Source organism: Myxocyprinus asiaticus, chromosome 14, assembly GCF_019703515.2.
Source record: "Myxocyprinus asiaticus isolate MX2 ecotype Aquarium Trade chromosome 14, UBuf_Myxa_2, whole genome shotgun sequence".
Lineage (NCBI taxonomy): Eukaryota > Metazoa > Chordata > Actinopteri > Cypriniformes > Catostomidae > Myxocyprinus > Myxocyprinus asiaticus.
In genome coordinates, this window is record NC_059357.1 from 26,672,489 (window position 1) to 26,698,587 (window position 26,099).

A 26,099-nucleotide genomic window follows, 5' to 3' on the forward strand; every position below is an offset into this window, starting at 1 on the left:
TGTTCGCACTTTAGTCCTCTAAAAAAAATAAAAATAAAAACAGTGAAACGGATTGAGGAAAAGCATCACAATCACTTTTCATAATTATTTTTTTGAAACCAAGTCAACTTGCATTTTATATTATTGCAATAATAATAATGTTAAGAAATTGTTATAGAAATATATTATTGTATAATAATATTAATAATCATCATTATGACTATAATAAATTATTATTATTTAATAGTAATTTATTTCTTTAATAATTTCTTAACTTACTATGCAGTCCCGGTAAACCCTCAAGCCTTTATTTCAGTGGAAGCCTTTATTTTGAAAATGTTGTTTGAAGTTCAGTTGACAACAAACATTTAATGCACTCTCATCTGCCTTGCTCTCAACAGAAACCCGCTCTCATGGGGTTATTTTAAATGTGTATTGTAAATTGTAGTGGCCAAACATACAGGTATGTGAAATTACGCAAATGTGCAATTAAAGTAAATCTGGGGCACTCTAAATTTTACACTCAGTCCACAGTAGCACATCTAACTGAACTCAGAGCACATCTGTCACTCAGGGCACCAGATAGATAAGAGTTTGTGTATGGAGCACAGAACCACTCTGAAACCACATGTGTAATACAATGATCCTGTTTACATGTATTAAGAAAGCACTACACACTACAGACAAAAGAGCCATTCACATATGCGCAGCACAGCAGGCAGCACGTTGAGACTGTTTATTTATTTAATTAATTAAATCACAGCCCTCGCGGTTTGAAAACTGCACTGGGTCATATCGCAATTTCGATTTTATTTCAGTTAATCGTTAAACCCTATTCTGTTTATTTATTTCTCTCTTGCTGTCTCTCCCTTAGGGGTGCCATGTCTAGATTTGGAGAAAGCTGCACTCATTTTCCTCTCCTTCTATTATTCCTTTCGTTTAATCCTGCATGACAAATTGCTTCCTGCTCTGCTCTCCCTTATACAGGAAGTCGATTCGCAGGCCCCTCTTGGGGGCTGCTGTTGTGGACTCTGGGAAAAGAGTGGGCAGCAGTGGGTAGGGTTTGGATGGATTTGATTGGACAGCTGTGGAAACCTTGGAGACGGAGCCCTCCCATCCTCCTACCCCCGCTCACCCCACAAACCCACACTACAGATACACTACGCTATCCCAAACTTGTGTTCCAGCTGTGACTGTTGTATAAACCCCTACTTTACAATTTCCAGACTTAAACTTCAAACACCTCTCCACATCTAACACATATGCAGACATAACAAAGCAGCCCATAATATTAAGTCTAATAAGACAAATTACTAATAACACCTCTTTAATATCTCAATCATTTATCCTAGATAGCAGTGAGATTAAATTGAGCACAAATGAAGTTTCCTGCTTTTCAGATTTTTCTCCTGAGGAAAATACCTCGGTCATCTCACATGCTTCCACTATTGTTTCAGTAGAGATCCCAACAATGTCACAAACGGTACTCAGATTTGGCAAAATATGAAAGTCTATAATAAAAAAATCTAATATTTCAGTATGAAGTCAAACATTTCTCATCAAATTCTAGACTAAATTATATAGGCTATAGCCTACCATCACGATATTTTTATAGCTCTATATTTTTAATGTCAACAGTGTCTCTTTTTTTTTTTTTTATAAAGGAATATTAGGAGAAACATTTGAGACAAAGCTGATATTTAAATGAGAAACAAAGGAAAACTTATTTAAAGAGCAACCTCTGATACAAAAGCAACAAAATTAGCAACACTTTACAGTAAGACTGTGTTTAACTTAATGCTGTAGTTAACATGAACTAACAATGAACAATACTTTTACAGCATTTAATATTCTTGATAATGTCTTCATATATTAAAAAAAAATTTTTTACATTTAAAAGTTTTATATGTTAACATCTGTTAATGCATTATGAACTAACGATGAACAATAGTATATTTATAAATTATATATTGTTAGTTCATGATACCTAATGCATTAACTAAGGTTGATTTATAGGACCTTATTGTAAAGTGTTCTTCTGGGCAAACATACTGTATCCTCACAGTCTCTAAATACTGATTCACTCACCATAATACACACTAATCCTTTAAAAATATTCACAGTGATCCCTTCAAACAGAATACTTGCATCATTGATTTTTACACGTATCTATTTCTTGGCTCTCATTCAATTAAAGGATGGCCGAGTCAAAGCTCATAATTCGGCCAATCTTATCTTATATAATGGATCAAACAGTTACACCACACCAAAGCCAAGCCTGTGCTTTATCAGTGCCTTTGCATGTAGGTGTGGCATTTCAAGTTCAGACACTAAATGACTGCACAGACACGTGTGTTTCTGTGTATGTGTGCACGCTCTATTGCACATGTGTATATTGTGAGGTTTGAATGAGACATGACCTGCTATGTGTTGATCTGGAGCAGATATTGTTAGGTAATTGACGACAAGTAATTGTGTTTTTTGTTATCAGGCTTTGAGGGTCCAAGGTGCTTGAATTGATCTAGAGTTGCTCATTGACACAGAAGGGCACCACTGTTTAAACAGCCAAAGGCCAACTACTGTAACCCTCACTTCCTGGCTTTCTTTATGCTTTTTTGTTAACTGTATTTTCTCAGAGAAAAGGTCAGAAAATGTGGTATTGCGGTCATTCTTGCACATTCAACAATTAAAGGTCCTTCAAAGGTTCTTCAGCAACTTGAGTTCAGCAAAGAACCCTATTCTTAGCAAGAACTGTTCGTCACTTTGTGGGGTTCCTGAGTTGGCTTTGTGGTTCTAGGGAGAATTGTTTTTTGGGTTCCTGTAGCTCAACTGGTAGAGCATGGTGCTGGTAATGCCAAGGCCAGTGGCTCGATTCCTAAGGAATGCACATACTGATAAAATGTGTACTTCGAATGCATTTCAAGTCACTTTGGATAAAAGTGTCTGGCAAATTAATAAATTGGTTCATTTAACCAAGCATCACTATTTTTGCTTTACTACAGGTTATAAGGGGTGTTCACTTTGGCAGAGGTTTGTTGCCTTAAAGCGACCTGAAGTCATTCTTTGTCAATGAGAGTTGGCAATTTAGGCTACATGAGCGATAGAGACCATTGGCGAAGCAGCAAAGTTGAGTGAGTTCAGCTTTATTCAAATTAAGTCGATATGGTGGTGACAACAAATGGGAGAGTGAAGACCGTGAAGCTCACATGATCTGCTACCTGATACAGCTGGATATAGCAGTCGAGCAGTAAAACCTACTAGCAACCAACAGTACATCAGCTTGCCGACCTCCAGTGATTTTAATCGCTGTGAATGTTTTTAACCTTTTTAACCAGCCATCAGATCCAAGCTATATAAAAGCTAGATTTTCTCAGTAACACCATATAACTTTGTTTAAGAGCGTCAATGAAGATTGCTACATCATATAATGCTTAACAGAACATTAAAATATTAGAAATGAGTACTCTTGTACTGAGAGTCATGTACATTTTTTTTTTTTTTCAAATCTTTCTAAAGTCCCTAAGTGAAATGAGGCACATTCTGATCAGATCAGACTGGATCAGTCACTGCTTGATGCTCCATTTTATTTCAGTTTAGCAACAAAATATAAATCATAAAACATTTTTAGTTTTACTGAGAGTCTAGACAGATCATAAAAACCATTCTAGCCTTGAGACATGAGTCATAAAGCTCATCTTCTAATTTATACCACATATTCATCCATAAGAGATCATACTGCCCTCTAAAGTCTCTATAAAGCAGAGCATGTGTATCTGTCTGCATGCTGAGCCCATTCCAGAGGCCTAAATCAGAGATAGACCTCTGCTTGTTTTGTCTGTGTGTTAATGCGGTCTAGATTAGGATGAGGGTTATTCTCATGCCTGAGGCATAGGGACGGTTTTTTTGTTGAAACCGGATTGTTGAGACTGGCTTTCCACTTCGCTCTGATCCATAAACCGGTTCTGACAGGTTCTAGCTGGCTGCTTCCAGCACTCACAGATCCTGCGAATAGAGGCTTCCTCTTTTTGTACTGCCTGCCTCTCTCTCTCTCTCCCTCTCTGCCTATCTGACTGATGTCTGTAAACTCTTGACTCCGTCTGAGATTCAACTTAAATTAGAGAGTGATGCAAATCCACAGGGATCTGCCACTGCATCTCTATGACACACACACATACTCATAAACAGACCTGTAAATAAATGTACAGAACATTGATATGCTTAGAGATATGCAAAGAACACAAAAATACATCAGACGTACACATATCATAACTGAGGTCAATGATAAGGCAACATACTCTTAGGCCAGATTGACAGGCTTTAAAATACAGCATCAGTGAATGTGTCTGTCAGAGTGACAGGAGCTGTGTCAGTATTTACATTTTTTTTAAATGGCTTGAGCTTAAGCCAATGTACCCTTACAAAAAGTATTGTGGTGTTACCTTGAAACAGTGATGGTATCAGTTGTTAAAACTACAATATTTTGATATACTATTATGGTACTGAATGATTAGCATAATGTGCCATTCTTGTAAATAGTATTTATGTGGTACCCCCAGGGTACTTCAAAGAATACCATGGTATTACCAGGGTACATTTCCAAAAGCATGTTGTTATCATGGTACCATGTCCATACAACATGGTAAAACTCAGGAGAGAGATTTTGGCCTACATTATGAGGACTAAATGTCCCCACAAGGAAAGTAAAACCTGAAATCATCTATAGTGTAGTGAAACAGCTTAATAAAAATACTAAATAATGTCTTAATGGCAATTTAAAAATGCAGTAAACCAACAGCAGAACAAAAGCTGTAAATATGTCCATGCCAAATACTGAAAGGGCTTATATTCTCAAGCACAAAAAAATCATACTACGGCCCAAAAGAGAGGGGAAGCTCGCACACAATGGTTAGAAAAAAGTCTTACAATGTTTTAGTTTACTGAGAGGCCAAAAAGTGCTCAGTGCAAAGACAAAATGTTCTTCAGTGTCCCGTTATAAATAGCACACCTGATTCCATTTATAAAGAGGGAGTATTTACCGTATTTTCCATAATAGAATAGACTTAAAAAATATACAAATGTTTGCTAAATGTTATAGACATACAGTACTGTGTAAAAGTCTTAGGCACATAAGATGTTTCACAAAAGCATTTGTCTTAAGATGGTTATTTATATCTTCAGCTTTAGTGTGTCAATAGGAAATATAAATGTTAGACTCCCAAACGTTACTTTTGCAAATAGAAAAGATTAGAATAGAAGAACAGGGAGCCCTGCAACAGATGTCATGGCCCCCACAAAGCCCCCCCACTGAACATCGTGTCAGTCTGAGTTTACATATAGAGACTCCTACAGAAAGAATTTCACTTAAAATCTTTACATCCCCTGGGAATGAATGAAGATTTGTCCCTCAGCTGTTTTCTATAGGATTATTGTGACACATTTGCACATGCTTATAATTTGAATCATGGTATATTTGCAAATATAACTATTAGTTTACTTTTAGAAATGCATGCAGACATTTTTGAATATCGGGTGATTGTTGTACTATGCCCATGTTTCTGAATTATGCATGACCAGCATTTGTATTGACATAATTGACATTTCTTGAAGTATAATGTATATATGACACAAAATATAATTCCTCACTGATTTGTGTGCATACAACAATTCTTCTTTGAATAATGAATATTATTGGTATATGGTTGTGATATAATAATATAATGGGTAATTTTTGTATATGTAATTTTTATGTAATTTGTGTCCTTCTCTATCTCCTGATATATATCATGTATTGATAACTTGTCTTTGTTACTTTATTAATATATGTGAATGCCGGTATACCATATAAAGAGGCAATATATGTCTAACATTTAGCAAACATTTGTATATTTTTAAGTCTATTCTATTAGAAAGAATATGGTAAATACTCCCTCTTTATAAATGGAATCAGGTGTGCTATTGTTAACGGGACACTGATGACGATGTAAATCGGAAAATTTTTGTGTTTGCACTGAGCACTTTTTACACTTTTTGGCCTCTCAATAAACTAAAAAATTGTAAGATTTTTCTACACATTGTGTGTGAGCTTCCCCTCTCTTTTGGCCCTTAAGTTAAAAATGCAAAAAGCTTTATTTGATGGTAACATGTAGGGATAGGGGATAAAAAATATCAATAACTTAGAATAGAAGTCAATGGAAATGTGTGTGTGATCGATTAGATCATTTGCTCACCCATCAGTTCCTGTACACACACCAGGCCAGTATTCATCCAATCCATGATCATATGATCCCTAGTTACAACAGTGATGCTTTTCCAGGACATCAACTGGAGGAAGTTTGTTTTGTTTTTTAGGACTCACAATTTGATTGATTTAACAAATGGCTAGTTTGAGGGAGAGATTAGCAAGTCCAGCTCATTAAACAGATAATTATGGATAAATTAAATTATGACTTCCGATGCCAGGAACTTCAGTAATGTCTTGTTTGTTTTCACAAAGCAGATTCAATTCCTCTGCTACTGCATCAGAGTGTATTTGTGTGTTTTAGACTGTCGAGTGTGTTATCAGAATGATCATCCATGACTGTCTGGTTCAAGGTGCTTTTGGTCTCTGTATTCCTCTGTTCATATCATTTATCAATTGTCAGCTAATGACGTCACCTAACTAATCTTTTACCAGCCCATTATATGCCATAATTCTGCTATTCACAAGAGTTCCAACTACTATGTCACTTTTTAGTACTTGTGTTGTTAGTGCCCTAGACCACTCTTTTTCTCCTCATCTCTTCCTCTCTTCCTATTTCTTTCTTTTGCGTGCGAGTGTCCTTGGCGTCTGTTAGTCACGTTTATTTTCAGTCTTTTCCCTGGCTGCCAGACCTTTAAAGCCCTGCCTGCCTGGCCATGGTGGTGGAGGGTTGAAGGGTGTGTGTGTTTTGTTGTGTGTGTGTGTGTGTGTGTGTGTGTGTGTGTGTGTGTGAAATGTGAAATGTCTGCATATGTGAAGTGGTTTCAGGCTATGTTAGGGTCCATTTTAGCAGCAGAAGTGTTATGCTGACCCTAACTTCCCTCAGGGGACTGGTATGTATGCATATGTGTATGTGCATTGGGAGGTTGGTGCGTACAGTAGGTACTGGGTTACAGTTGGCACATTGCTGACTGTCTGTGTTGTGTTCTGTGTTTGTTGTTCAGTGTGTCAGGAGTTCCTGAGGAGAAGAGAAGTCTCATCACAGAGAAGAGCAAAATGCCGGTGGAGGAAGAGCCTGAGGTGCTTGTAAAGGGTGAGGATGAAATTCTGCTACTGAAGAACTCCAGATCAATTAATATATGGCTTGCTGGTCATGTGACTAGGTTAATTGTTTGCATGCATTGGTACATTTGTTTGCATGCATTTGTAAACAGTGTGCACCTTTTTTGACTACTAGTCACTTTGACTTTTCCATGGTTGCATGTTTTTTTTATTTTATGGAGCCCTTAGAGGACAGGGCAAGATTTTTTTTGTCTAAAATAGTTTTGTGTGCCTCTCGATACTTTCTGCATTCCCTCGCCATAGTTTGCGTTCCTTCACAATAAGTTTTGAATGCCCTTGCAATGGTTTTGCGTTCCCTCCCAATAAATTTGCCATGGTTTTACTACAGTAACCTTATTTAACCATGATATTCATAGTGAAACCATAGGTCTAATACAGGAAAACGAAAATTTTGTCTCTTCTAACACCCTGTCTACATCGACGCGGCTGGCGCATCGCATTAAAAGCAACAGAACCCCATTATAATTAGTGATGCTGTCTACACTGGAAGCATCCGTCGTGCTGTGTCCGTTGCGGCGACAGTGAACTGGTGTCCCATTTCATTTTGCAAGTGCTGGCGCTACTACTGCCAACAACACGGTATAAATAAATGGTTTAGAACGTTTGCATCAACGCGTCCAGTGTAGACAGCCTCAAGCCGTTGCGGTGCGTCGCGTCCCGTAGCGTCAACAGATGCCGCCAGTGTAGACAGTGTGTAAGGCTGCATGGTTTTTTACAGAGCCCCATAGAGGGCAGGGCAGGAATTTTTTTTTTCTGGAATAGTTTTGCGTGCCCTAGCCATAGTTTGCATTCCTTCGCAATAAGTATTGCATTACCCTTGCAATAGTTTACGCTCCCTCGCAATAAGTTTTGTGTTCCTTTCAAATGGTTTTACTACAGTAACCATATTTTAACCATTTTATATTCATAGTGAAACCATAGTTATTATACAGAAAAACGGAAACTATGGAAGTGTGAATATCGGTAGAAAATATCGGTCAAACCGATTGTCTATCTTTAAAGTTTTTTTCATGAAACTCAAATCTAACTTTTAATTACCTCCCAATACACAGCGAATACGGCTTGATGTCTAGGGTATGGAAGACTAAACAATGTCTATTAGCATGCATTTATGCATGCACACACTTGCATTAAAGCTCAAAGTATTATCAGTGGCACACTGATTGGCTGACACTCTGCACACTAATTGAGACAGTTAAACATGTGTTAACCAACACTTAAGGTGCTGACCACAGCTTCCAGTCCTCTATGATCTCATAGTATGTGAATGTGAGCGATGTGTGATATTTGCTGCAGTGGACTGGCAATAATACTTATTCACATGTAATGAGTAATAATAAGTTGGGCAGAGTAATATTAGTGTAATATTAGAGGGGGCCAAATACTCCGCCAGCCTGTCTCATGCCGACCTGCAGAGCTGCTAAATAAGACAGTCTTCCCCCAGTCTGTCTGGCTGGCTCACACAATATCACACACACACACACACACACACACACACACACACACACACAAACAAACAAACACACACCTATTCAAGGGGAAAGGTAGCAGGTGGTGTGCAACTGCAAGCTGCAGTGGAAAAAAGGTAACATGGTCTGGGTGTCAGAGGTTTTTTCATGAGGATTTACCAAAAAAAAAAAAAAAAAACTGCTTTTTTCCATGAAGCCTTTCTTGATTATTGGCTAGGATACACTCATGTGCATAGACAGCAAACTTTGTGATGGTATGGAGGGAGATTTTATCCCCAGCGTGACCTTAATACAACCCTCTATTAAGCTGGGTAAGCGGTGGTTTTGTACGCTGCGCTCTCGCCTAGATGTGGACATGCGGGTTTGTGCTGTTGCGTCTCTTTCCATGAGCACTCATGAGTCTGAACCAGCAAGAGTACCACAGTCTAGCTCATAAACAATGATAAAGCATATTATACATTGTTAATTTCAGATTTAACATACGTATTCTCATTTGAATATAATATAAATTGTACTGTATAATATCAAGACACAACATTAAAATTTTCCGAAAGCATAAGTCACTTGTCTCAAAGGTATTTTTTGTTTTGTTTTGGCAATGCAACTACATTACAATTATTAGTACAATAAATTATTAGCAATTCATTCACAGTCTCTGGTCTTAAAATTGGACTCTTTTAGGTCTAATGTAGTCCTTAAAGGTCTTGACCAAATTACACTTGTTTTTGGAACGCAGTCCATTTAAATATTATATTGTTGTTTATATTGACTTATTATTGTCATTATTATATTAAATATTAGAATCTAACACAATAAATGCTTTTTTGTCAGGCTGGCTCCTGCGGGAGGTGCAGGGCAACTGGCTACGTCAGAGGAGGTTCTGGTTTGTGTTGACAGCTGACTCTCTCGACTACTACAGCGGCCCGGACAGAGACGCTCGAAGACTGGGCACCCTTGTACTCACCTCCCTCTGCTCTGTGCTGTGGCCCGATAAACATACCTACAAACAGACAGGTAGCACACACAGTATACACTGCGTATACAGTATACACATAAACACACCATCTAGCAGACAGAGAAGTACACAACTACATACAGTATACTCTTACAGCCAGTGATGTAACTTAGTATTGGGACAAAATGTGTATGATTTTGAACCATCTATGGAAAACCCCACATTGATAAACCACTATTCTGAATACTTGGGGGACATTTCCTCCACAATATCTTGGTGGTTACAGCCTTGATTACATCCACATACATACATCTACAGACAACCAGGCAGTACACACACAAACCCTATCTATGACCTATAATCACAAATGAATTCACAAAAGGCCCCTGTAACCTATGATTTACTGAAGAATGTTTCTCAGTCTGAGCCAACCTTTCAGAGCCCAGCACATGATAAACACAGTATTTCATGTGTTATTTCACTCACTATTTCAGGCGTTGCACTAAATTTTTATCACCAAAGTGAGATTGAAAGATCACAGACACTGCTGACTGTAGCTCATGTCTGCATTGGCGTGAATTCTTTCTTGTGGACAGACTGTGATTGGGGAAATTAAGTTGGGGATTGTTTGAGACGACCAAAAGTGAAATAAAGGCAGAAAAATTAGACTCGTTGTCTGGAGAAATGGTAGGGAATGACCAGACAAGCTCAGCTGCTTAGTCATACTGATGAATGAGTGTGTGTGTGTGTTCAAATGGCACTTTTTCAGCTGGACTTCTGAAACATGTACGCAAACGTTCTAACCAGAACAGTCATCCACAACAATGAACTTTTGCCTGATTAGGTTAAGGGACTGTCCTTGATAAAAGCTTGAGTGTGCATGTGATGACAGTGAAACTGTATGTGTAGAGAGGCTGCAGTTGATCAGGAGTCATTCATTATCCAGCACAGCATACACCGTTTCTTCTTTTAAAAGACAAATCTAACATGTTGTCATATAATATCATGTCTAATGCTATGGCATGCCTACAGACATTTATAGAGCAAAGATGGTCTTTTAATTTAATCTACAGTGGACTCCAAATATTTTGACCTGCAAATCTTAAGAAAGATTTCTTCAAAATTTTTATTTTGAATATTTTTCCGGTTATGCTCTGCTCTGAAGTATGTCATTGGCTAGATTGGGCGGCAAATATTAGTAACTAATAATTGTTTCAAATTGGATTCAAAGAAGTCTAATTCAAAGGGGAATGGTGGCTCAGAAATTGACCTAAAACAAACAACATATTTTAGACTTTTAGTCCATTGTTCCACATCTCAGAAAAATATTTGCTCTTATTGGAGACATTTGTACTATAATCAGTAAAATCATTTGACATACAAATGGAAATCCGCCCAATTTCTACTGTATGTCACATAATGGAAATTCATTGAGGGTGACCTCTGAAAACAGATTTTTGTTAGGGGCCAACCCTTCAAAATAAAGTCTAAAATATGTTGTTTGTTTTTAAAAGTACTGTGTCTCTCAATCTAGAGTTAAGTTGGCTTTATGCAGATAGCGAAGAATTCTTATGTCTTTTAAAGCCTCAGATTTTTTTTAAATTTTATTTTTTTTTTTTCCTTTTTCTCCCAATTTGGAATGCCCAATTTCCAATGTGCTTTTAAGTCCTCGTTGTTGCGTAGTGATTCGCCTCAGTCCGGGTGGCGGAGGACAAATCCCAGTTGCCTCCGCGTCTGAGATGGTCAACCCGCACATCTTATCACGTGGCTTGTCGAGCGCGTTGCCACGGAGACGGCTTCACGCCATCCACCGTGGCAACCACGCTCAACTCACCACGCGCCCCACCGAGAACGAACCACATTATAGCGACCACGAGGAGGTTACCCCATGTGACTCTTGTCCCCCCTAGCAACCGGGCCAATTTGGTTACTTAGGAGACCTGGCTGGAGTCACTCAGCACACCCTGGGATTCGAACTAGCGAACTCCAGGGGTGGTAGCCAGCGTCTTTACCACTGAGCTACCCAGGCCCCCTAAAGCCTCAAGTTTTGAACAAAAGTTCCTTTTTAACTGGCAAAGTTAACAACAAAGGAGAAATGAGATATTGGTAAGATCCTCATAAAAGCTCCAATTCACTCTAAGGATGTCTTAACATATTTACTGTGGGCCAGAAATGTGAAATATGATGTTGTCAAAATGCTGGAGCTCTAGTAAGTTTGTCTTTAATCAAGACCAGAATAAACTTGGTTTTATTGCAATTTTTGAATGTTCTGCTTATACATGTTCCCTCTTAATTGTAATTTTTATATCATATGCCTTTTACCAAATGTCTCATTTTGCAGAACTGCATTAATTTATGGGCCATTATGATTTGTGTGACAGGTTACTGGAGTCTGACGGTGTATGGCCGTAAGCATTGCTACCGGCTCTTTACAAAGCACTACAATGAAGCGGTGCACTGGGCCTGTGCTGTGCAGAAAGTCATCGACAGCAAAGCACCAGTGGAGACGCCAAGTCAGCTTCTCATTCGAGACATAGAGGTGAGAAAAACACACACCTACACGAACACGACATCTCGGACCTTGAACGCACACACAGACACTATATAAGACACACTATGTAAGATATATCAAGAGGAGGCTTATAGTTGACAGCTTGGTTGCATATTTATATATATTTGCATAGATGACAGCTTAACTCCTAGACATAGTCACAATAACACTCGTATATACACGGCATGTGTAAACTGTCTAAACCCCACCCACAGTCATCCTGTTGCCCCAGTATATTATTATTAGTTTGTTGGCAAGTGTTTTTACACTAATAACTGTGCCCGGCGGTATCCCGTGACTCTTGAAATAGTTTTCAAAGCAGCTAGTAGCTCTTCAGAATAACCCTGTTGTTATGATGTAATGCCGGTGCTCTCGGCGAGATCAGTATTAATAGGCTGCTAGTTGCTAGCTCGAAGAACACTTGGGAATCCCATTGAGAGCGCACATAAACAGACACTGGAGAGGAGGTGTCCTCCTCTCCAGAAGATTACAATGCAAGGCTGTTTTAATGCGATTCTGAAGTGAGAAGCTTCTCACTATGGGCACACGAAACGGGAGGCTCAAGCAGGCTGCTTTTGCCAGTGTGCGAGATTCAACGTGTTGTAGTCGTGGATGAGGACTTTGCGAGCTTCGGACTTTAAACCTCCATGGCAGCGATGCGCTGTTATCATTGGCATGGCGTCACATTGTGCACTTGTGGCATCAATTAAAGGGGTTGCTGATGCATCGTGTTAATATTTTCACCGGACATTGTGTCCGACAATGTTTGAATTTGTCGGACATTAGGAGATTTTAACGTCAAAAACCGGTAATTACCAACTAAGGTACGAGATACTGTGGTGTATTATGAATCGGCAACACCTGCAGCCATGACTATAAAATTATAGTCACAAGTGACTTATTGCTATAACTACATAATAAATGTACTAATGTCACAGATTTACATCACATTTACATTCTTTTATTAAGCAGATTCATTACATTTACTGTATCTGAATTTGTGCAGCGATTTACACAGTAGCTATGTGAATTGGTGTTACTATGTCACTTATTTTGGCATGGCTGGAACGCTTTATCGACCAATCTGCATTCAGGACCAGAACACTCTATTTGAAAAATATAAACATTCTTTTTCGTGTTTGTGTTGGTGTGTTTTACAGTTCAGAATCAGATAATCACTCACAAACACACAAGCAGTGGTTAGGATAAGGGCATAGAGGGCATGTCATATTTAACTGCTCTGGTGCCTCTTGTTGATTTATAAAGTCAGTTATAAACAAATATCCCACAACAAAGCTAAACTGGCCTCATTCACCCCAGAACTTTACACAACAGCTTTCATTATACATGAAAACACATACAGAGAAGACCACAGGGTCAAAGAGTGCGTCTGTAAATTCACAAATCCATATTAAACATAAATTCATTGTAGATTCCATAACTAGGTCAGCTGTTTACAATAGCAAACAGTGCTGGGTAGATTACTTCTTAATTGTAATCTGGTACGGATTACAAATTACATGACTAAAATTGTAGTCAGTAATGTAATCTCTTGAATTAAATTTTTAAGTTTATCAAATCTGATTGCTTTTAGATTACTTTTGAATTACTTCTGACGAAATTCTTGATTATTTGATGTCATGCATTTGAGTAGGATAAACTGGTATAATTTTGAAACAAATTTTTTTGGTGTTTGTGTGTGTGTTTTACTTGCTATTTGCCTGTTTCTAAATGAAATAAAAAAGACAAATAAATGTCTTGCTCCAGCAATTTTGCCATTACAAGCACCATTCCTGTGTAGTAACAGATGACCAGTAATATATGTGAATCAACGTCACAAATAAAACAGTCTTAAAAGTCGTCACAAAAGCAAAAGTGCATTCATGTAGTTTTGCAAATTGCTTTTGTACTCAGCTTCAAAAATGTACAATTAAATTTACTGCACTAATGCAGTCGATTCAGCATTTATGTGTGGATTTCCGATCCATTTTCAGTGTAATTATAGCCACCTGGCTGATGGTTTGTATCAGTACCCTCTCGTACCCTTCCCCTTAAGAAAAGACTTGAGTTACCGAATGTATATAAACTTTAAGATGATTTAGTATAAAAAAACATATATACTGTATATATTTAAAAAAAATTAGAGGGATCAATAAATTATGAGCAATTTACTGCAGTTGCCTGATTAATATGTAATCATGTAATCCATAAAAAGTAACTGTAATCTAATTACGAGTAGTTTAAAATGTAATTTAATCTAATTGCAAGTACTTAATTTTTGTAATCTGAGATTACATAATCCAGATTAAATGTAATCCATTACTACCCAGCACTAGTAGTGAAGAACTACAAACCAGAGATACCTGTCTTGTGGTTTATTTAATGGTGTTTTATTGGCCTTGAATTGCTTTGTGTTTGTTTGTGTAGGAGAATAAATTCAATCCAGAGGTTGTGGAAAACATCTATCAGCATAATCCCATCCTACGGTACACACAGAGCCCTCTCTATGCTCCACTGTTGCCTTTTCCCTACGGCAGTCTCCACCACACGCGTAAGTCAAGCATACAGACATCTAACTATGGGCACTTTTGGCCCTGTGGACTTTTAGAAAACAAACTCTCTTAAACCACACTTTTCACACTTTCACTAGATTATTTAATTTGTCCACTAACAGTGTCCAACAGTGTATATACTTGCATCATAGAAGAATCCTGGTATTTTTCTGACATTTCATCACATCTCAAATTATGTTTTGTGTTTGATAGCATTCTGTGGTGGAAATGACATTTTTGGACTCCTTTGTCTTGCTAACACTAATTGCAGAGTTGCCATAGCTACCAATCTATAAATTGAAGGCGTTTGAAAAGTTGCATGATAAAGCCATGGTAAAAAGTTTATAAGTGTTAACGTGACCTTCATATAACAAAAACGAACCCCCTGGGACAGAAATGTGCCGTAGTTAAAGAAACGCCCATATATTATATTCACACACACCAATGCTTACATAAACAATTAACGCTTAAAGGGATAGTTCACCCAAAAAATGAAAATTCTGTCATTATTTACTCACCCTCATGATGTTCCATGTTGTAACGCAGAATGTTAGCTGTAGTCACCGTTCACTTTCAGTGCATCTTTCCACACAATAAAAGTGAATGGTGACTGAGGCTAACCTTCGGCCTAACATCTCCTTTTATGTTCCACAGAAGAGATAAAGTCATACGAGTTTGGAACAACATGAGGGTGAGTAAATGATGACAGAATTTTCATTTTTGGGTGAACTATCCCTTTAACATGATTCACCCAAGTAGGTCATGTTCATGAATCAATGTTCTTGTTGGTCCTGGAACAACATGTTAATTAACCTAATCAGATTTTAGGACTAGAGTAAAGGGGCTTCATCAACATTCTAATCAACCAATCATTGCCCTCTAGTTTTAGGGTTGGGGCCCTGATAGAATTGTTGCTCCAGTCCAACAAAAGATGTTGATCCTGGAATATGTCCTATTTTAAAACACCCACCCCTCTCTCTCTCTGTCTGAAGATATGGCCGGTAAAGGTTACACATCTGTCCGTGAGGAGGCGGTGAGGCTGTTCAACTGTCTCCAGCAGTTAGAGTCAGCTCGTGAGCCCATTCCTCTAATCCAGGGTATCCTGCAGACCTGCCTCGATCTGCGGCCACTGAGAGACGAGCTCTACTGCCAGCTCATCAAACAGACCAGTGTCACCAACTCGCGTTCACGCAGCCTGACGCACCTGCAGACACAGCCGAATCTACAACTCAGATACTGGCAGCTGCTCACCTGCATGAGCTGCACCTTCCTGCCCAGCTGCAGCATTCTCAAATACCTGCGCTTTCACCTGAAGAGGTCAGTTACTCATCATGATCATAATAAGTGAGTTAAGTTCCGACGGTGTTTTCAAACTTGGTTCGATAATATACAGTGGCCCCAAAAGTTATTTGGACAGTTAAGCAACCAATTAAAATGCTGGTTATACTTCATGTTGGTTGTCAGACATTAGTGGAACTTGTCCATAATTTATATGATGAACTACACTTGTGGTTACTCTGCTAGGATAGCTGTGTGAACTTGAGGGAAACTGAATTCATCCACTGAAAATCACCTCGAGACAAATTAGTTGAAAGTTATTGCACAAATGGCAAGAAAAGTGAAGTTAATTCTGAGAAAAGCATACATTTTTAAGTGTGTCTTAAGTGTCCAAATGTGTCCAAATATATTTTGGGGCCACTGTATATACACTGCAGTAGATGTATACAGTCATGAACCCACTGACCGGATTCAAACATACACACATAAACCTTCCTCTTTACCTAGAAGGTCTTGAGTATAAACACGCACAGCAGCCTCCGGTCCTGTGGTTGAGTGTGCAGGAAATATCGGCTGCCTGAGGCTGACTGGATTGGAAAGTTTATTTCCTGTTCACTTGCTCTTTTCCTTGAGGGGTTTGGGAAAGGCACGACTGAAAGATGCATTCTGCATCCCATGGCTAATTGAGCATCAAAGTACTGGCAGGCCCGGAGGAAAGACTGTAGAGGAGAGACAAATAAGAGAATAGCTAAATAAACGACCGTGCAGTGAGGAAATGGTGTGTTGACCACAGGGCTTTGATTACAGAGGCAGCTGGTGTAATAGAGAGGGAGCGTTCTGTGTTCTCCTAAGGCCCCCAGATGTTTCCCGCATGTGTTTACTTGACACATCTAGGGCCTTGGCCTTCCATGTTATTACCAATTGCCTGACATTTCATATCACAAATACACACACTAAACAGTCATTACAACGTCCCCCTGATTGTTTTGGAGGGGTATTTTGCGGTTAGGACAAGAAATAAGATCTTAAAAGGTTCCGGTAAGGCCTGAAATCTCTTTGGCAGCATTCACACAGTAGCAGAATACAGTTGTCAGTCCTGTTTGAAGTGCTTGAAATGGTTCTGTTAATACACAGTTTGGTTATAAACAAAGTACAAAAGCCCGATTGGTCCATGGTTTATTACTTTTTTCTGTCTTGTTTTCTTGTAATCACAACTTCATTTTCTCGTTATCTCGACATACCAAATGTTGTTTTCTCATGATCATGACTTAATTTTCTCTTACGTTCTTGTGATTTCGATTAACAGTTGTTGCGAGAACACCTTTTCGTGCCTGAAGTACCTCATAACGTCACAGGCACAGTATCTTCATAGGCTTCTCTATAGTCATTTTTATTTGTATAGTGCCTTTCACAACACACATAGTTTCAAAGCAGCTTTACAGAAAATCAAGCATTAACAGAAAATAAAACTGTAATATCCATAATGTGTTCGAGTCATCATTGTGTAGTTTGATAAAATACGATTGTGAATTGTTTAAAAATAAAAAAATTTATGTTGCGTTTTTTTCATATAGATATAAGCTGTGTTTCATCCAAAGGTTTAAAATCCAGTTTAAAGCTAATGCCGTTAGTTTTGTGGGCGTGACCCAAATGCTGCGCTATACACTCTTTTAATTATGATTTGACGGCTAAACTCACCATTGGAATTGTTCACCAAATAAAATTGTGCCAATTGTAAGAAGACTTTCTGGTGTGAAGTCGCTATCTTTGATATATGACTGATATTTAGTAACTATTACTATGGCTACAGGTTTTAATCATAGCTATTGCAAGACTTTCCATACTATTAAAGCCGGTTCACAATGTACCAATTTTTTTCTGTCCTTTATGATTGCTGCAAGTTAGACTGTACGATATGACCCCAGTAAAGATGCCAAGACAGACTGTGACATCAACATTCTTCTATGTCAGACTGTACGATATACATTTTTTAGGACTTTATTCACGATTGACAGCGTTGACTGGGCAAGAGTCATCAGTCTGCGTCACGTCTCATCCAAACAGACGTGCAAAATTAAAATGGTGCCGCAAAAATAAGCTACAGCGCTAATTTTTTGCTATATTTTGCCTGGAAAACAAGAAAAGAAAAAGATGTTTAAGTGTCTGGAGTAAGTTATGGATGGCTAAAACAGGATGCCATGGAATGCCCATTCTACAACGCAAACTCGAAATAGCTTTGATAGCCAACACCATATTTGTGTTATTATATCACATAAATCTTGTATTAACATTTTTAGCGGAACACATTGATTGCATCATCAGATGCTGTGTTTCTATTGGTTCTTTATTAGTCGGGCATCATAGAAGTAGTCACACTGCTGGATTCGACCCAAAACTTCGGACGGTGTCAACATCGTTGGAGGCTAAAGACCATCGTAAGGGTAATTAATCGGCCGTTGGTGAGCATGTCACACTGATTTTTCCCTACTACGACAGAAATCCCTTAGGATTCCCGAAACGTCTCAGGCGGCAGAATCGTAGCAAAAATCGTACAGTGTGAACCGGGCTTAATACGATTCAAGAGGCACACCTGTTAGTAAATACTGCTGTCAGTCCAGAACACTGTGTGAACGTAGCCTTTTCTTCGTTAGGGTTCAGAGTTTGTGTGTGGACCCGGAGGTGGAGAGCTACGCGTCATTCATAGCCCAAGCTCTGGAGAAGACACGCAGCCGTGAGTGTGTTCCCTCGTGGGAAGAGGTCCAGGGGCTCATGGGGAGGCAGGAGATACTGTGTACTGTGCACTACCCCGGACCAGGCTGCTGCCAGATACAAATCACCTCGCACACTACGGCTAACGAGGTACACGCACACAGCCATTTCCTCCTATAGTGATTTAATCTTTTAAAATGTTCCAATTCATTTTCAACAATACTTTGTGTAGTCGCTCCAATAATTCTAACATCATCTCTCTCTCTCTCTCTAACATTCTCTGACTAGGTTGTGAGGAAGATGGCAGAGCGCCTCGGACTGCAGGACAGCCGAAACACGTTTGCTCTCTTTGAGCAGAATTCATGCTGGGAGAAAGCTGTTGGAGGCAGCACCATAATCGCTGACGTCATCACCAGATTTGAAAAGTAACTCCATCTTTTACTACATTTCTTCACCTAGTTGCTGTATTATGTGGAATTGGTGATAAGTGAGTAAAGGGAATATAGAGATTAATAATGTCCCACAGTAGCACATGAAGTTTATTTCACATACTGTTCAAAAAGTACCAGAAAATATCGTGGTAGTACAATTGTAATTTTTTTTTACTCAGTACCATGGTATATATTCAGTTACCTTGGTATTACCATCATTGTACCATGTTAGTGTCACAGTACTTCTTTGTAAGGGTTGTAGACCTTCATCTTTGGCTTATTCACTTCCCAATGCTTTAAAGGGATAGTTCACCCAAAAATGAAAAACCTCTCATTCATTTACTTACCCTCATGCCATCCCAAATGTTTGACTTTCTTCTGCTGAACACAAACAAAGATTTTTAGAAGAATATCTCAGCTCTGTTGGTCCTCACAATGCAAGTAAATGGGTACCACAATTTTGAAGCTCCAAAAAGAAAGTCCTTTATACTATAAATCTCCACTTTCACTTTCACATTCTTCTTTTGCTTTTGACGATTCCTATTCTTTGTGCATATCGCCACCTACTGGACAGGGAGGAGGATTTATAGTAAAAAGGGACATAAATATTAATCTGTTTCTCACCCACACATCACATTGTTTCTGAAAACATGGATTTAACCATTGAAGTCATATTAATTACTTTTATGCTGCCTTAATGGGCTTTTTGGTCACCTTTCACCATTGTATGGATCTACAAAGCTGAAATATTCTTCTAAAAATGATAATTTGTGTTCAGCAGAAGAAAGAATGTCATTCACATCTGGGATGGGATGAGAGAATTTTCATGTTTGGGTGAACTACTCCTTTAATAAATCTCCACAAGCACATTTAAACAAACTGACTAGAACATACACGCACACTCTGTGAGAATGGACATGGGTCAGACAGCTCTCTGTTTGTATTCACAGTTCCAGTAGATATTTCAAGGTTAGACTGATATCATCAGCATTAACTGATGTGAAAAGCAAACTGAATTGGAGATAAGCAAACCTGCCACAATTCAAGGCATCCATTTTATACTTGGAAGTGTGTTTGCGTTTGTCTGTCTGTGTATGTTTGCCAACTGTTCTCAGAAGTGGGTTCATGGACACAGGCATAGTCTTTTTCTCGCACATACACTGGCGGCCAAAAGTTTGGAATAATGTACAGATTTAGCTGTTTCTGAAGGTAATTGGTACTTTAATTCACCAAAGTGGCATTCAGATGATCACAAAGTATAGTCAGGACATTACTGATGTACAAAACAGCACCATCACTATTTGAAAAAAGTAATTTTTGTTGAAATCTAGACAGGCCCCATTTCCAGCAGCCATCACTCCAACACCTTATCCTTGAGTAATCATGATAAATTGATAATTTGGTTGTAGAAAATCACTTGCCGTTATATCAAACACAGCTGACAGCTATTTGGTTCATTAAATGAAGCTTAACATTGTCTTTGTGTTTGTTTTTGAGTTGCAACAGTATGCAAAAGACTGGCATGTTTTAAAGTCAATATTACACCAAAAATGGCAAAAAAGAAACAGCTTTCTCTAAAAACTCGTCAGTCAATCATTGTTTTGAGGAATGAAGCTATACAATGCTTGAAATTGCCAAAAAACTGAAGATTTCATACAAAAGTATACACAACAGTCTTCAAAGACAAAGGACAACTGGCTCTAACAAGGACAGAAAGAGATGTGGAAGGCCAGATGTGCAACTAAACAAGAGGATAAGTACATCAGAGTCTCTAGTTTGAGAAATAGACGTCTCACATGTCCTCAGCTGACAGCTTCATTGAATTCTACCTGCTCAACACCAGTTTCATGTACAACAGTAAAGAGAAGACTCAAGGGTGCAGGCCTTATAGGAAGAATTGCAAAGAAAGAGCCACTTTTGAAACGGAAAACAAAAGGAAAGGTTAGAGTGGGCAAAGAAACACAGACATTGGACAACAGATAATTGGAAAAGAGTGTTATGGATCTTAACCCCATTGAGCTTTTGTGGGATCAGCTAGACTGTAAGGTGTGTGAGAAGTGCCCGACAAGACAGCCACATCTATGGCAAGTGCTACAGGAAGTGTGGGGTGAAATGTCACCTGAGTATCTGGACAAACTGACAGTTAGAATGCCAAGGATCTGCAAAGCTGTCATTGCTGCCTGTGGAGGATTAATGTACTGACTATACATTGTGATCAGTTGAATGCCACTTTGGTGAATAAAAGTACCAATTTACTTCCATAAGAGCAAAATCTGTACATTATTCCAAACTTTTGGCCACCAGTGTATGTGTGTATATACACACACACACACACACACACACACACACACACACACAAACAAACCCGCACGTGTAAAACTGCACATACAGCTCTATGAATCAGGGTGAGTCATGTGGTTCTATTGGGTGAGTTTAGTCGTGTGTTAAGGGATTGTTGCTGGATTTTATTTGTAATCATCATGCCTTGTCTGGAGTCTCCTGTGCTACTTAAAGACTGAAAAAATTTGAAATGGGGCACCGATTGTTAAATAGAGAAGAATGTAAATTAAAAAAATGGCCCAGTTTGTAATATTTAGCAATAAATAACTTCTCTTTTGTCTAGATGTACATAAATAAGCTTTTAAAATATTGCAGTTCTAAAATGTCTTATTTTAAATATTTTATTCAATAAATATTTATTATTTTAAAGGATATTTATTTTAAATATAAATCTAAAATTCTAATGTTAATAAAAATCTTCAGTAAAAATGTTAATGATTATTCCAATTCAATACAAGTTAAGCTCAATTAACAGCATTTATGGCATAATATTGATTACAACAAAAATTAATTATGATGACCTCCTTTTCTTTAAAAAAAAAGCAAAAATCTGGGTTACAGTGAGGCACTTACAATGGAAGTGAATGGGGCCAATCCATAAACGTTAAAATACTCACTGTTTCAAAAGTATAGACACAAAATGTAAACAATTTGCATGTTAACATGATTTTAGTGTGATAAAATCACTTACTAAACTTTTCGGTGTAAAGATATAGCCAATTTTACAACTTCGTTGCCATGACAACGTAATGCTGTAAACGCTTAAACGACCATAAAAACAATGATTTAAACAACTTTTCAGCTCAAATAATACATGAGTTTTAACAGAATAATTAATGCGAGTGCTTTTATAAAATTATAAGCTTCACATTTCTGCCTTTAAACCCTCCAAAAAATGGCCCCCATTGACTTCCATTGTAAGTTTCTCACTGTAACTTCAATAATGCTTTTTATTTTTTTTTATTTATATTTTTTTAAAGAAAAGGAGGGACGAGTCGAAATTTATTTTTGCGGGAATCAACATTATGCCACAAATGCTGTTGATAGCTTAACTTGTATTGAACCCGGAATATTCCTTTAATCTAAATGTAAATATTAAATAAAATCTTGAGCTAAATATTTAGAAAGTATGGAAATATATACATTTGAAAATGTCACTTTTAAAAAAATATTTAGCTAAACGTGGAAAAATTTGTCAGTTTTTCTTGGGTTGTTTTTTTGTAACTTTATTTGACATTTCAGCCTCCCACTGTGATTTAGCTTAGAGGTGTATATTTCTGAACGTTTAATGTAGTGTACAGTTATTATTATTTAAGTTTATTTTCTGACACTTCACATGAATATCTGATACACAGAAATTTCCGTTAACAAATCGCTCTCTCTCTCTCTCTCTCTCTCCCTCCCTCTGTTCCAGTCTGTCAGCTAAAGACCCAGACTCTGAGTCTCAGTGGAGACTCTGCTTTAAGCTCTACTGTCTGCTGGACACGGATAACATCAGCACAGACAGCATTGAGTACCTCTTTCTCTATGAACAGGTACAAATACAATACAATACAACTAGATTAATCCCCAAGAGGCAGTTTGAGAACTGATGACTAAAGACTAAAAGATGAAAAGCCAAAGGAAAGCAAGTGAAATGAGAATGTAAATAAATTAGTAATCTTGAATATTTGGTTACATCCTTGAAATAGACAGAAAACAGTGAGATTGTTGAATTTAGATTATTGGATGAAAATACAATGTATCTGATAAAAAAAAAGTATTGGAATTACAAAGAATTGCCTTTTAGCGGACTGTAATAATGGATATCCTTCTCAGAACATTTAGTATAAAAGCTATTCATTTCTGCTGGATAATAAAAGCAGCGTTAGAGGAACATGACTGTTGCCAGCCTCGCCAGTGGACTCCCATTTAAAACATTAAATATTTGCATGAAACAGCACAGAGTGAATCAAGGTCACAGAAAGAAGTGGGATTTTCCAATTCTTCCCTGTATTTGTGTTTCATGTGGACTGGTTTCACACTGGTGTTGACAGAAGTATGTGTAACTTCTTTATCAGTTGAATGAAAAGCACACATACAAACAAAGTAAACGTTCCCTCGCTCTTTGCTTCACTTACTCCCTCTCTGTTTCTCTTTCTCAGTGTCATGAGATGGTGGTGCGAGGGCAGCTGCCAGCCTGTGAGGATGACCTGCTTTCCCTGGCGGCATTGAGACTGCAGTGCCTGCTGGGGGATTTCAGCACCCTCTCTCCGTACCCGCCTGTGGAGCAGCTCTTCCCAGCTGAAGTGGTGGAGGCCCGGGCCCTGCTGTCCCCTGTGGATCCCCCTGGCTGCCCTTCCTTCCCTGGGGGCCTGCTGGCCGGGACGCTGTGGGGGCACAAGCGTCGACAGGAACAGGATCAAAGGCTGCGGGCCAGATTGAGGGAGGAGAGCACTATGGTGATGTCAGCCATTTTAGAGCGCTGGAAAGCCCTGGTGGGATACAGTCACAGTGACAGCATGGCCTCCTATCTCACGATCGCTCGCCAGTGGTCTGGGTTCGGCTGCACGCTTTATGAAGTGGACTTCTACATAGTGAGTGGAACATGAGAGATCAGTGTTAAAGGGATAGTTCACCCCAAAATGAAGATTCTGTCATCCTTTACTCACCCTCATGTTGTTCCAAACCCATGTGATTTCTGTTTCCGTGGAACAAAAAAAAAGAGATGTTAGGCAGAATGTTAGCCTTCAGTAGCCACCATTAACATTTATTACACGTTTTCCATGCAATGAAAGTGAATGGTGACGGAGGCTAATATTCTGCCTAACATCTCTCTCTTTTTTTTTTTTCTATGGAAGAAACACACATGGGTTTAGAACAACATGAGGGTGAATAAATGATGACAACATTTTCATTTTTGGGCGCTCTATCCCTTTACTTCATAAGAGTTTCTAAAGCATGATGAATTCATAATGCAGTAACTTCTAAAATGTAGCTAATTCTTCATTATTCTCATTATATGCGATTATAAGGTGCTTAGGTTTTTACAACGACAGTTTTCAAATGTTGAATTTTATGTTGATAAAGGGTTAGAGGTTGCAAGCATTAGTAGATGTTTAAATGAATCATTTTTTTTACTTATTTTATGTTTTTTATTTTGCATTTTGCACATTATCATCAACTAAAATATTTTTATTTATTTATTTATTTATTTATTTTTATTTTTTTTTGAGTAAAATGGACGATATTATATTTTTTTATCAAAAGTTTTTAGCTATGACTGAAACTAAAAATCTGTCAAACTTTTAAAATTAATAGTCAGAGATTGCATCACACATTTTTATACTGTAGCACCTAGCTTATTAATTTAACAAGAAAAAGGTGATTTGAGCACAGCTGTGCTTGACTTGTTCATCCTCCTCTTAGAGTTCGACAGGAAGCTTCTCTCAGAAGTTGTGGCTGGGCGTGGCTGCTTCCTGTGTGTCTCTTTATCGTCAGGGAGAGGCTGAAGCTCTGGAGTCTCTGCCCATTGGTCAGATCGTGTCCTATGGTGTCTCTGACAGCAACACATTCAGGATCACCGCAGGAGATCGGGACCTGCTCTTTGAAACCACCAAGGTAAGAGGGAACCATCTCAACAAAACGAGGGAAAAACAACCTTTACTACTTTCTCCATCATGTCAATTAAGAGGGACGTTTTTTGTCCTCTCAATAGGAGGTCCAAGTATAATGGACCTCATATCATCGATATCACTATATTACTGTTTTTCACAACAGCCAGCCACTTAGTACCCTAAGTGTTAAGCTTCGGTATGTACCTCATCCCGCACGTGGGCGATAAAACGGGGGGAAAAAATCCCCACAGACTCGTTTTATCCCCATAGACTTGTATTAAAGGAGAGACCCGAGCCATATCTATGAACCAAAGTATCAAATAGACTAGGGGGTGTTTTTTTTGTTTTGTTTCTTTACTTCGGCCAATAAGCAACTACCCAGAACACCCTAGCAACCACATAGCAACGGCCTGACAACCACCCACAACACCCTAGCATCGTTGCAGCAAGCTCAGCAGGGGCAATTTCTTCAGAAAATATAAAAATCTTGTTTCAGATTACTTTTGATTTACTGAATAAAAATTGTAAAATACACAAATGGCAGATCTGCACCATATGTGCCAAAATCTGTATTTTCTGTTCACTCCTAAAGTTAAGAGTTAACACAACAAACAGAAGAATCTTCTGTTATTCTAGTTTTTTTTTTTTTTTCTAAACTAGAAAGACAGTGACGTCAACGGGGTTTGTATCTCAATGTACTTCAAACGTCCCTGCAATACTTGCACAATATAAGTCAGACCAGCTGTGTCATTCAAAGTGCACACATGTGGAAACACTGAGAGAACCAGTTTTACTTCTCCTGATGTTAACTCACACTCATTCTGTGCCATTTCTTTTGTGTGTTCAACCTGATGAATCTATTTTTCATGCCAAAACACTTCTCTTCACCTCTGCCAGCTCACACACTATTTATGATGCCCGATTATCAACGTACACCCT

At 38.3% G+C, this 26,099-nt stretch overlaps 1 protein-coding gene across 3 annotated transcripts in view; it reads left to right on the plus strand.

Moving 5' to 3' along the window:
* Positions 1-26,099, plus strand: part of LOC127451770 (unconventional myosin-X-like) — an 88,110-nt gene that overhangs the window by 58,641 nt on the left and 3,370 nt on the right. For all 3 annotated transcript variants that reach the window (XM_051716703.1, XM_051716700.1, XM_051716701.1), the window contains 10 exons: positions 7,162-7,250; positions 9,580-9,762; positions 12,085-12,242; positions 14,682-14,805; positions 15,799-16,123; positions 18,736-18,943; positions 19,082-19,218; positions 22,979-23,099; positions 23,709-24,140; positions 24,973-25,164. In XM_051716703.1, the coding sequence (XP_051572663.1) occupies positions 7,214-7,250; positions 9,580-9,762; positions 12,085-12,242; positions 14,682-14,805; positions 15,799-16,123; positions 18,736-18,943; positions 19,082-19,218; positions 22,979-23,099; positions 23,709-24,140; positions 24,973-25,164 (1,917 nt within the window). In that variant the 5' untranslated portion in view covers positions 7,162-7,213. The remainder of the gene's footprint in view (positions 1-7,161; positions 7,251-9,579; positions 9,763-12,084; positions 12,243-14,681; positions 14,806-15,798; positions 16,124-18,735; positions 18,944-19,081; positions 19,219-22,978; positions 23,100-23,708; positions 24,141-24,972; positions 25,165-26,099) is intronic.